Raw genomic sequence first — 13,833 nt, 5'->3', positions numbered from 1 at the left:
TAACACAATTTGGTTTTCATAAACTGCCATTTAAGAAGTAATGCTTGATTTGAATACATGGGGATGTTTTAAAACAAATGTTTTATTATAACTTCCAAAATATTTCAAACGTTATTAAAACTAAAATTAAAAGGTAATGCAGCTATAGAGTGTAGTGACAGACAGATCAAACGCAATTATTTGTTATATTCCATAAATAATCAACCAAACACCTCACCCAACAAACAAACTAGGTGTCTAAGAAGTGCCCCCAAACGACAATTAACACCCAAATGCAGAACAGGGATACCATCATGATAGTAGTTGAACAAACTAAAACTCAAGTTGGCAAAAACCAAACTAATTCAATGAGGATTAAAGCTGCCTTCACGTTCTATCGGAAATTTGATAATTCCCACTTCTGAAGTCGTGTTTACGAGCTCAGCGCATTCAAGTTTCGAAATGGGAGGGCGTTCATGTGTAATTTTTACCTAGGAAACTCGTATTTACTATAATTCCGAGAGCACGTGGAGGCAGCATAACGCCGAGTGTTCGCTGTTCGAATTAGTTGATTGTGGTATTAATTCTGATGCATCAAGTTACATCTAAATATTTTTAATAAATTATAACTAACTACATTTCATTATTCACATATTCATTTGGGTTGTATTATCTGTGTGATCATTCTCATGCGGTGTTTTTTCGTTTTAACAAATTATTGTTGTTTGCTAGGGGTAGTCGCCAATTTTTTTTTTTTTTTTTTTTTTTTGCGTCATCAAAGGGCGACTATGCTCAGTTGTAAATATCGGACAGGATGTCGGAACGGCTTGGAAAAACACTCCAGAGATTTAAACAATTTGTAAAATTCATACAGATCCCACGGAGTTGTATTTTACTTGCCGTTGCTGATGTTCCACTTATATAAAGCAGGCATTACTCATAAAGGCTGAACATATTAAATCCTATATTTAGGTTTACTAGACATTTAAGACGCTCGCGACATTCAGATGCCTGTTAAACGAGTCTAATTGAATGTAGCATATAGTTACTATGCAGGATTACAGTGTGATGAGGGAGATAATTGTGTAGCTGCAAACACCGAGGTGCTTTTGGGGTCGTTCCTGAGAGATAAAGGTTTGGTCTTTTCTTTTCTTTTTCTTTTTTATTAATCAGCATGCTGCAATCTGTCATTTGATTTGCATGTCAAGTCATGATCTCGGATGCCGTCCTCAGATGGTTCTGTCTTTGGTGAACCTGTGCGCCCGGGAGGTAGTGAGCGACCACAGTTCTTCACCGTATTGGTTAAGTTGTGTGCCGAGGGAGCTCTACCGAGCGCTGCTGGACGCCGCCTTCTCTCACTGCCGTCCTCTAGCCGTCGGTGAGCTCGTCCAGCGGTGGCCTGAGCGAAAACTGACTATAGGAGGCAGCAGAAAATCGGGCCAGTGCCCTCCGAACCGCCTCTGCGTTCAGGCTCTGCTGCTCGCTGTGGTCAGGGGATTGACGGACAAGAGGTATGGATGTGTTATCTCTAAATCAGTCTTTTTCATTTTAATGACATTATGTGCATTCAAAGAGACGGGGTCAGTACAGTGCCATGTTATACATAGAAATTATTTTAATCTTCACAGCATGTCTCATGTGACATGTCTCTGACCTGACAGCATGGATAAATATAGATAGAAATGTCATTGATGCCCCCTTTAATCACACTGGCAGTAAACAAGCTAATGAGGTACATGTGGTTGACAAATCAATATGCATTAGTGATTGGAAATGGTGTTTATTTTTTTATTTTATTTTATTTTTTTAAATAAAAATACACAACCGCTCAAAAACAACATACTATTTTTTGTTTTGTTTTTTTAAAGAAATGTATACTTTTATTCAGGAAGGAAGCATTAAATTGATTACATGTGTCAGTAAAGACATTTATAATATCCTAGAAGATTTCTATTTTAAATAAATGCTGTTATTTGGTAAACTTAACTTTCTATTCATCAAAGAATCTTTAAAAAAAAAGTTTTTAACATTCTAATATGCTGATTTGCTGCTCAAGAAACATTTACAAACGATTATATTACAAATAAATGCTGTTCTTTTGAACTTTCTATTCATCAAAGAATCCTGAAAAAAAAAATGCATACAGCTGTTCTCAACATTAATAGTAATAAATTCGGCAGCAAATTAGCATATTAGAATGATTTCTGAAGGATCATGTGACACTGAAGACTGAAGTAATGATGCTGAAAATTCAGCTTGCCAACACAGGAAATAAATTACATTTTAGAATATATTTAAATATTTAAAATTGTATATATATTGTATACATAAATATATATGCATTCTCAAATAGATTTCACTGTCATTTTGTCTTCATCTCTCTGTCATTCCGTGTTGGTTCATATTAAGTGTTTTGTATCTTTTCTCTTTTTTTTTTTTCGTTTTACACTATTTACTAGCCCTATATGTGCCTCCCTTACCAGGTGTTGCCTGCAGGTGCTGGATCTCAGTGGACTTCAGTGTGAGGATGTGAGAGTTGAAGACTCAATGGGTGGATGGTCCCTCACTGTTGCCCTCTGCTCAATGGTGCTACAAGCTCGAGCTGCTGCCTCCAGGGCTCACAGGAGAGATGGTGAAAGAGAGCGAAAAAGAGGGCTGGAAGTGGAGCGTGAACGGGGCACAATCAAACGAGACCGGGGCAGTGTAGGGTGTGGGAATAGTGGTGAAGGGAGTCAGGGAGGACACCGAGTGGAAGTAGTAGGGAAGATGGAGTGCAGAACTAATGAACAAACGTTACCAGAAGTTGAGTCAGTGAAGGGTGTCAGAAGGAGGATGGAGATCCAGAGGAGAAAGATTTCATCTGAGGTGAAAGCAAACAATAGCAGTAATAGCGGTAGTTTATGTGACCAAGACTGGGATGAGGTAGTTGTGGTCCATGTCAGGGCTGACTTATTTATCAATTCCCGTTCCTGGGAGCGCGTTCGTGATGCCCTTAGTCAACTGGGCCAATTGCAACTCCACTGCCGCTACCTTCGCGTGGAGGAACTCTCAGCTCCTTCTATAGCTTCCTTATTGGGTCTGTTACCTCAGCAGGATCTCCTCAGTGTGGACATCCGCTACTCCAGCCTTGGGGTGTCTGGCCTGGCTATGCTGCTTCCACTGTTAGCTCCCTTCCCACATCTTCACTCTCTCAGACTGCATTACTGTAACTTGGATTTGCAACGCACACAGCCTGGCCAGCAGGGGGGCCTACAGGACATGTCTAAAGGACTGGGTTCATTGAAGAGATTGAAGAGATTATGCCTGACTGCACTCCGACTTCCAGGACACTTGCGCTTGCTGCTCAGGTACATACACATGTGGGATTATGCACTCATACACTCCTACTACGCGCACACTCTTTCATAATTTTAGTCAGAGGTTCAATGACATTGATGCCCTTTTTTAAAAAAAACAATGATGAATACACTGCTTGTATGATTAGCATGTTTTTAATTCCTCATTTAATTCCTGTTTGCAGCTCTCTTTCCCAGCCCTTGGAGGTGCTGGAGCTGCCATACCTGTGCCTGACCTCCACTGACCTGGCCTACCTCTCTTGCAGTCCTCATGCTTCATTCTTGAGAGAACTTGATCTGAGCGAGAACAGGTTTGATGAATCGTCCCTGCCCTCTCTGCGCCGTCTCTTAGGTCAAGCTGAAAGCTCCTTGTCCCAGCTTTCACTTTGTGGTTGTGGCCTCTCAGACTCTCTCCTAGGAGCTCTTCTCCCCTCCCTGTCCTGCTGTCGGGCTTTACGTAGCTTAAGACTAGCCTTAAACCCGCTATCTAGGACAGGACTTCTGTCCCTGGCCCGTACAGCAGCAGGTATCCCTTCTCTTCGTCTGCTGCTCTATCCCAGTCCACTAGAGGAATATGAGCCGGGTTTGCCGGCTCTCCCCTCCAGTGCTCAGCTGCTGGACTGGCCTCTACTAGAGGAGCCTGAGGGCAGGGACTTGACGCTGAGGTTGCTGGATGAGGTTCTGAACTTGAAAGGGCGCTCCCGGGACCTTTTTGTGACCTCTGACCTTCTGAACTATAGCCCAGACTTGACTGTGGATGACATTTGACAATCAAAACTATGCTTAAACTAGTACTCTCAGAGTATGTTTTAACCACTCATTGGGAATTTACTTGTGGTTGCCAAGCTTCTTCATGAAAAGCAAACATTAGCTTAGACATGCAGTCTTGTAAAAATGAACCATAGCATTATATTGTTTGCAGCATCACATATAAAAGGATTTTGATTTGTTTGTTTTGTTATGCATTACATATGGTTTTACTGCCTTATATCATGTTTATGGCCTGCACTGATGGAACAAACTGAGACACCTCTTAAAAGTTTAAAAAAAAAAAAAAAAAAAAACTTGTTGACTTCTTAATTTTCCCACAGGGCTGTAAGGCTGATTTTTATTCACATTTTCTTTCCGTCATTCCTAACTAGTTATATGGAGAGCCTGGCAAAAATCTGTTTTATTTGTTTGAATATTGAAAATGTTCAAGTTTGATATTCTCTGTTCTATCTCTGCTAATTTAACATTAATGTCAATGTGTTAGTTTACCCTAAAATGAAAAAGAAAAAAAGAAAAAAATCCAAACATGTATGGTCTTATGGCTTCATACAAAACAAATTTTTAGATTTTTTTAGATTTTAGATTTTTAGATTAACTATTCTTTAATTACTATGATGTTCAATTAATATTCAAAGACAATTACAGGGTTTACGATTTCTGTAAAATCTGGAAAACTTGGAATCTTTGTAACCAATTTTATTGAATGACATAAGTACTTAAATGATTACAAATTTACAATGAAAAATAAAACAACAGTATTTTTGTTATACTTATATATATATATATATATATATATATATATATATATATATATATATATATATATATATATATATATATATATATATATATTTTAAAGTGTGCACCAGGGAAAGGATGGGGTCTGTTATGATTGTAAGACACTTGCCTTTTTATGAGATCTCTCAGCTTGATTTTCTTACAAATGTGTGCTGGCAGATTTTCTCACAAATGCAATTGAGCAACTTCCATTTACAAAACAGCAGATGGCGCTATGGGTCAATTTACGCTAGTCTCCCGAGAGAAGCCCTGAAACATGCGTTTATAATAATAATAATAAACTTTATTTTATAGCACCTTTAAAAGTTTCACCGCCACAGAGATCTTGTAACTGAACAAAACTGATGGCCTTTGTCTTCGAAATCTCATAAGAGAGTGAAGGATCAAAACCGGCCATCTTTTAAAAGCTCATGACGGAACAAAGCCCACCGTCACTGAGAACGCGTAACCTAAGAATACAGGCCTTCAGTTAAATCTAGAGACAGAACAAAACTGACCTGCTTTGTTTTCTAAATCTCGAAAGAAAGCAAAGTAACCAAACCGCAACAAATACAACAAAATACAACAAAATACAAATACAACAAAATCCCACCACCACTGAGATCGCATAACCTAACAAAACCGGCCATCAGTGAAATCTCATGATATAACGAAACTGACTGCCTTTGTCTTCAAATTTTGGTAAGAGAGAGCGAAGTGACCAAACCGGCCGATTTTAGAAAGTTAAGTCAGTTAAATCTAGAGAACAAAACTGACCGCCTTTGTCTTCGAAATCTCGTAAGAAAGCAAAGTAACCAAACCGGCTGTCTTTTGAAAGCTCATGACACAACAAAATCCCACCACCACTGAGATCGTGTAACCTAACAAAACCGTCCATCAGTGAAATCTCGTGATGTAAAAAAACTGGGCGCCTTTGTCTTCGAAACCTCATAAAAAAAGCAAAGTAACCAAACCGGCCATCTTTTGAAAGTTCATGACAGAACAAAATCCCACCACCACTGAGATCGCATAACCTAAAAAAAACAGCCATCAGTAAAATCTAGAGACCGAACAAAATCAACCACTCTTGTTTTTGAAATCTCGTAAGAGAGCGAAGTAACCAAACCGGCTGACTTTTGGAAGTTCATGACAGAAAAAACTCCCACCACCACTGAGATAGCGTGTCCTAAGAAAACCGGCCATCAGTGAAGTCTAGAGATAGAGCAAAATCAACCGCTTTTGTCTTTGAAATCTCATAAGAGAGCAAACTAACCAAACCGGCTGTCTTTTGAAAGTTCATGACAGAACAAAATCCCACCAAAACCCTGAGATCACGTAACCTAACAAAACCGGAAAATCAGTGAAATCGCGTGATATAGGAATACCGGACGCCTTTCTCTTCGAAATCTCATAAAAAAAAAGTAACCAAACTGGCTGTCTTTTGAAAGTTCATGATAGAACAAAATCCCACCACCACTGAGATCGCCTAACTTAACAAAACCGGCGATCAGTGAAATCTTGTGATATAAGAAAACCGTCCGCCTTTGTCTTCGAAATATCGTTAAAAAAAAAGCAAAGTAACCAAACTGGCCATCTTTTGAAAGTTCATGACAGAACAAAATCCCACCACCACTGAGATCACATAACCACTGAGATCACGTAACCTAAGAAAACCGGCCATTAGTTAAATCTAGACACAGAACAAAACCGGACGCCTTTGTCTTCCAAATCTCGCAAAAATGCAAAGTAACTAAACCGTCCGTCTTTTGAAAGTTCATGACAGAACAAATCACACCACCACTGAGATCACGTAACCTAAGAAAATCGGCCATCAGTTAAATCTAGAGACAGAACAAAACCGTCCGCCTTTGTCTTCGAAATCTCGTAAAACAAGCAAAGTAACCAAACTGGCCGTCGTTTGAAAGTTCATGAAAGAACAAAATCCCACCACCACTGAGATAGCGTGTCCTAAGAAAACCAGCCATCATAAAAATCTAGACACAGAACAAAACCGACTGCCTTTGTCTGCGAAATCTCATAAATAAAGTAAAGTAACCAACCCGGCCGTCTTTTGAAAGTTCATGGAAGAACAAAATCCCACCACCACTGAGATTGCATAACCTAAGAAAACCGGCCGTCTTTTGAAAGTTCATAAAAGAACAAAATCCCACCACCGCTGAGATTGCGTAACCTACAAAAAAGCGGCCATCAGTGAAATCTAAAGACAGAACAAAACCGACTGCCTTTGTCTGCGAAATCTCATAAATAAATCAAAGTACAGAACAATACAGACTGCCTTTGTCTTCCAAATTAAAAAAAAAAAGCAAAGTAACGAAACCGACTGTCCTTTGAAAGTTCATGACAGAACAAAGTGCCACCACCACTGAGATAGCGTGTCCTAAGAAAACCAGCCATCAGTGAAATCTAGAGACAGAAAAAAGTCAACTGCTTTTGTCTTTGAAATCTCGTAAGAGAGCAAAGTAACCAAACCGGACGTCTTTTGAAAGTTCATGACAGAACAAAATCCCACCACCACTGAGATCACGAAACCTAAGAAAATTGGCCATCAGTTAAATCTAGATACAGAACAAAACCGTTCTCCTTTGTCTTCAAAATCTCGTAAAACAAGCAAAGTAACCAAAATGGGCGTCTTTTGAAAGTTCATGACAGAACAAAATCCCACCACCACTGAGATTGCATAACCTAAGAAAACCGTCCGTCTTTTGAAAGTTCATAAAAGAACAAAATCCCACCACCGCTGAGATTGCGTAACCTTCAAAAAAGCGGCCATCAGTGAAATCTAAAGACAGAACAAAACCGACTGCCTTTGTCTGCGAAATCTCATAAATAAATCAAAGTACAGAACAATACAGACTGCCTTTGTCTTCCAAATTAAAAAAAGCAAAGTAACGAAACCGACTGTCCTTTGAAAGTTCATGACAGAACAAAGTGCCACCACCACTGAGATAGCGTGTCCTAAGAAAACCAGCCATCAGTGAAATCTAGAGACAGAAAAAAGTCAACTGCTTTTGTCTTTGAAATCTCGTAAGAGAGCAAAGTAACCAAACCGGACGTCTTTTGAAAGTTCATGACAGAACAAAATCCCACCACCACTGAGATCACGAAACCTAAGAAAACTGGCCATCAGTTAAATCTAGATACAGAACAAAACCGTTCTCCTTTGTCTTCAAAATCTCGTAAAACAAGCAAAGTAACCAAAACGGCCGTCTTTTGAAAGTTTATGAAAGAACAAAATCCCACAACTGAGATTGTGTAACCTAAAGAAAAAAACGGCCATCAGTGAAATCTCACGATATAACGAAACCGAACGCCTTTGACTTCAAATTCTGCTAAGAGAGAGCAAAGTAACCAAACCGGCCGACTTTTGAAAGTTCATGACAGAAGAAAGTCCCACCACCACTGAGATAGCGTGTCCTAAGAAAACCGGCCATCAGTGAAATCTAGAGACAGAAAAAAGTCAACCGCTTTTGTCTTTGAAATCTCATAAGAGAGCAAAGTAACCAAACCGGCCGTCTTTTGAAAGTTCATGAAAGAACAAAATCCCACCGCCACTGAGATCGCCTAACTTAACAAAACCGGCCATCAGTGAAATCTTGTGATATAAGAAAACCGGCCGCCTTTGTCTTCGAAATATCGTAAAAAAAGCAAAGTAACCAAACTGGCCATCTTTTGAAAGTTCATGACAGAACAAAATCCCACCACCACTGAGATCACGTAACCTAAGAAAATCGGCCATCAGTTAAATCTAGATACAGAACAAAACCGTTCTCCTTTGTCTTCAAAATCTCGTAAAACAAGCAAAGTAACCAAAACGGCCGTCTTTTGAAAGTTCATGAAAGAACAAAATCCCACAACTGAGATTGTGTAACCTAAAGAAAAAAACGGCCATCAGTGAAATCTCACGATATAATGAAACCGAAAGCCTTTGACTTCAAATTCTGCTAAGAGAGAGCGCAGTAACCAAACCGGCTGACTTTTGAAAGTTCATGACAGAAGAAAGTCCCACCACCACTGAGATAGCATGTCCTAAGAAAACCGGCCATCAGTAAAATCTAGAGATAGAACACAACCCACCACCTTTGTCTTTGAAATCTCGTAAAAAAGCAAAGTAACCAAACTGGATGTCTTTTGAAAGTTCATGACAGAGCAAAATCCCACCACCACTGAGATTGCGCAACCTACTAAAAAGTGACCATCAGTGAAATCTAGAGACAGAACAATACCAACCGCCTTTATCTTTGTAATCTCATAAAAATAGCAAAGTAACCAAACCGGCCATCTTTTGAAAGTTCATGACAGAACAAAATCCCACCACCACTGAGATCGCGTAACCTAACAAAACCGGCCATCAGTGAAATCTTGTGATATAAGAAAATCGACCGCCTTTGTCTTCGAAATCTCGTAATAAAAGCAATGTAACCAAACTGGCCGTCTTTTGAAAGTTCATGACAGAACAAAATCCCACCACCACTGAGATTGCGTAATCTACAAAAAAACGGCCATCAGTGAAATCTAGAGACAGAACAAAACCGACTGCCTTTGTCTTCGAAATCTCATAAAAAAAGCAAAGTAACCAAACTGGCTGTCTTTTGAAAGTTCATGACAGAACAAAATCCCACCACCACTGAGATTGCGTAATCTACAAAAAAACGGCCATCAGTGAAATCTAGAGACAGAACAAAACCGACTGCCTTTGTCTTCGAAATCTCATAAAAAAAGCAAAGTAACCAAACTGGCTGTCTTTTGAAAGTTCATGACAGAACAAAATCCCACCACCACTGAGATTGCGTAATCTACAAAAAAACGGCCATCAGTGAAATCTAGAGACAGAACAAAACCGACTGCCTTTGTCTTCGAAATCTCATAAAAAAAGCAAAGTAACCAAACTGGCTGTCTTTTGAAAGTTCATGACAGAACAAAATCCCACCACCACTGAGATTGCGTAACCTAAAAAAAAAGCGTCCATCAGTGAAATCTCACTATAAAATGAAACCGACCGCCTTTGTCTTCAAAATCTGGGAAGAGAGAGCAAAGTAACCAAACCGGCCGACTTTTGAAAGTTCATGACAGAACAAAGTCCCACCACCACTGAGATAGTGTGTCCTAAACCCGCGCACACACTTAACAATTGTAAGGCCAATTATGAATGTAAATTGATACTTATGACTGATCGCGCTCAAACGCGTCCAGTTAGAGCCAGTTGCGTTCAGTCTGCGATTACAGTTGGTCTTCAAATTCCATGTGTAAGTATATAAATCGGCTCCAGTCGAAGGAAACAATCGGTATGTGTGTTTAGTTCAGTCTTAGAATGTTTCAGCTAATCGTTAGGTGTGTCCCCGGCTTAAGAGAACTGGCCATCAGTAAAATCTAAATACAGAACAAAACCGGCCACCTTTGTCTTCGAAATCTCATAAAAAAGCAAAGTAACCAAACCAGCCGTCTTTTGAAAGTTCATGGAAGAACAAAATCCTATCATCACTGAGATTGCCTAACCTATAAAAAAAGCAGCCATCAGTGAAATCTAGAGACAGAAAAAAATCGACCGCTTTTGTCTTCGAAATCTCGTAAGAGACCAAAGTAACCAAACCGGCCATCTTTTGAAAGTTCATGACAGAACAAAATCCCTCTACCACTGAGATTGCAAAACTGATCGCCTTTGTCTTTGAAATCTTGTAAAAAAAGCAAAGTAACCAAACCGGCCGTCTTTTGAAAGTTTGTGAAAAAACAAAATCCCACCACCAAGATTGCGTAATCTAAAAAAAAGCGTCCATCAGTGAAATCTCACGATATAACGAAACCGACCGTCTTTGTCTTCAAAATCTGGTAAGAGAGAGAGAAGTAACCAAACCGGTCGACGTTTGAAAGTTCATGACAGAATAAAGTCCCACCACCACTGAGATGGCCGGTTTTCTTAGGACATGCTATCAGAAAAATCTAGAGACAGAACAAAACCAACCGCCTTTGTCTGCGAAATCTCATAAATAAAGCAAAGTAACCAAACCGGCCATCTTTTGAAAGTTCATGGAAGAACAAAATCCCACCACCACTGAGACTGTATAACCTCAGAAAACCGGCCATCAGTTAATTCTAGAGACAATACAAAACTGACCGCCTTTGCCAAGGCAATGACCCATGGTGACGTCAACGGTGGTAGGAGCCTAGATGGTGATGGACTCGTGGAAATGACCAACGGTGACGGAGCCTTGGAAGGTGGAATCCCCCGCGCAGACGGAAGTCTGAGGTGGTGATGGAATGCTGATGACCTGGGCGGCCGCGACAAAGCCATAGCGATGACTCTCCGAGGCGGAGGTGGAGATCCGGAGAGCAGAGGACGAGCTGGAGCAACCGAGGGCGGAGGTGGAGCCCGAGGGAAGGCGGAGTTTGCCGAAGCCGAAAGGGTGGAGGGCCGGAGAGCAGCGTATGGCCCGCAAGTCCGCAGCGGAGGCTTGGCGATGTCCGACCCAGGGGGAGCCGACGTACCGAGGGAGCCCGGCGAGTCTGAATGATCGATGGTCGAAGCCGGAGTCGAGGGGAGGAGGAGTGTAGGTGCAGGAGGCAGGTCGACTGGTCGAGGCAGGACAGAGCACGACGAGGCAGGAGGCGGTGCCACGGACTCCTGATGCCCAGGAAGAGTGACCTCCCAGCAGGACCATGATGAAGCCTCGCCACTGAGAGGAGGATGAGGTGATTCAACGGGAATGATGGGAGGTGACGATGGCTGGGTGACAGGCTTGGTGATGCCCTGGACATGAGGAGTGGCGCAGGAACCCAAAGATGAAGTGTCCTTAATGGCAGTTATTTGAGGTGGTGGGAGAGGGAGGTTGGGTGGGGATGATAGAACTGTCGAAGAATCAGAATCATTAGAAATGCAGGGGACACAAAGTATTTCTCTCACTATTCTCTATACAACTGTCCAAAAGGTCTGGCCAGGTTCTGAATCGGGACCGCACGCTTCCCAGACACCAAAATACGGCTTCCCTCCAACTTAGTCCGGTGGTGTCTGGAAGGTGGGTGGCATGGTAGAGGTTGGCCCCAATCCAGAACATGTCCTTGAGGGTTTCATCCTCCAATGAGGTCTGTTTAGCCAAACAACAAAAGTTTGTGGCAAAATGAAAAAAAATCGTGACTTTCCCAGGCCACGGTGATGAACTTAGCCCATTCATCAAAGTTGGGCGGTCCGTTCATCTGTTACGGTTGGTTGCAAGAAGGAGCACAGACGAGGAGAATAAATCCAAATACTAGTTTAATGACGTAATCCACAGGGTAACAGGCATATAGATACAACACAACTTACTCAAACGGTGAACGGACCAAGACTGAGTGAACAGGGGAAACTAAATAGCAAACATAACAAGGATGATAAATAAGACAGGTGATACAGATGAACTAATAATGAAGGCGGGAAACAGAACATGTGATCATAGAATGCAAACAGAAAGTCCATAAACTGAAACTGAAACTAAACAGACTGTGACAGACATACTCCTCTGTCACAATTAAAACATTTAGTAGATTTTAACAAAAATTTACAAAAATATTACTAAAACCTTTTTTTTTTCATCATCCAATGAATCCTCCCGTTTTTGCTTTAAAATTAAATTAAGTACACAATTATTTTAAAGGTTGCATGAAGCATGGTTAAAATGTATATTGTAGGGGTGTGGTGATATAGCCTACTTAACTCACGAGACAAGACAATACTTAATATTGGGCGACATTTTAACACTATTTTTTAAAGAAATCTTCAATGATGAAATATATGAAAAATAGTCTTTTATTTGACTGAAAGTCATAAAATGCAAGTCAATGCAGGTGCATTTTGAAATGTTTTAATCATCTTGTAATGGCTGACACTTCAGTTCTGCTTTCTGAGTATGAATTATTATGCGGTAAAAGACAGAACAATAACTGAACAGAACAAAAACAAGCACTGCAAAAGGTTTTGCCACAAACTCAACTCTGTCATGCTGATGTCATGAGGCAGTTTTCACCTTGACTTTTTACCTCATGTTTTAATATCATGACATCTCGTGGCATGAGATATTTATTGTCATACCCCTAGTATGTTGTTTAACCCAGTCATAACTTAATTTAGGTGCATTATGGATTTGTGATTTCTGGAACCATGTTTTACATTGTTTTCAAATTCCAGGGAATGCTCAAGTTGCAAAAGCACTTACAATGTCACAATATGCAATGAAATGTGTTTACACTTCTCAGTGTCTCAATTAACTGACTGCTTTTCAAAGCACTAGCATTCACTCCGTATCCTTACACATTAACACAAGACTTATGTTTCACACATTCAGCTGTCAACTGTATATTGCAAGTTTTCAAGATGATAAAGGATTTGTTTCTGTATATTGGAGAAACAAAGTTGATTATACTACATTTAGATTTATTTTGTGTCATTGATGTATCATAGAGAGAGTCAGGTAAAGTAGGCCTAGTCTTTCAAAGATTTCATGCAATGCTTTTGGTATTAATTGGGTCCTATCTGTAATACTCTACATAGGAGCGTTCCAGAAAGAAGTATCTGTGTGGAGAAGGGCGTTTGAAGTTCTGAAAATCCAGGGAAAAGGGGAATGGAGACAATGTGACATGGGCCATTGGTAGAGAGAGGAACCGAGTGAAACCCATCAACACAGGTCGATATGGCAATGGAGGCAGCAGACGTCCTGTTGGTTTATAACAAAGATGTTATAAATCAAAACCTTTGATTCAATACAGAACACTAAATTACAGTATAGTACAGACTTCAAAACTGCAGAGTGAAAGAATCATTTCCATATTCCTTCTTTGAGGCTGCTTTTTGTATAGGTAAGATTCCCACTTGAGCTGCACATTAAAAACTAACTCCTTAACATCTTTTATTGCCACAGACATAATGGATTGATAAGTTATTATATATGCAACAAATGAATTCTGAAATTCTACAATATATACTAAC

General features: G+C 40.3%; 1 protein-coding gene across 2 annotated transcripts; it reads left to right on the top strand.

The window, feature by feature from the left end:
* The first annotated feature begins 741 nt into the window (after positions 1–741).
* si:ch73-174h16.4 (leucine-rich repeat-containing protein 14) lies at positions 742–4,740 on the top strand. Of its 2 annotated transcripts, none has more exons than XM_048184815.1 (4): positions 742–1,113; positions 1,213–1,490; positions 2,439–3,326; positions 3,500–4,740. In XM_048184815.1, exons 2-4 carry the CDS (start codon positions 1,213–1,215, stop codon positions 4,080–4,082), a joined length of 1,749 nt encoding a protein of 582 aa, XP_048040772.1. In that variant the 5' UTR covers positions 742–1,113; the 3' UTR covers positions 4,083–4,740. The 2 variants fall into 2 exon arrangements, with proteins under 2 accessions (XP_048040772.1, XP_048040773.1); XM_048184816.1 differs by having other exon boundaries at positions 743–1,113; positions 2,463–3,326.
* Positions 4,741–13,833: the final 9,093 nt, after the last annotated feature.

This window comes from Megalobrama amblycephala, linkage group LG3 (assembly GCF_018812025.1).
Source record: "Megalobrama amblycephala isolate DHTTF-2021 linkage group LG3, ASM1881202v1, whole genome shotgun sequence".
Taxonomy (NCBI): domain Eukaryota; kingdom Metazoa; phylum Chordata; class Actinopteri; order Cypriniformes; family Xenocyprididae; genus Megalobrama; species Megalobrama amblycephala.
This window is presented reverse-complemented; position numbering and strand designations above follow the sequence as displayed.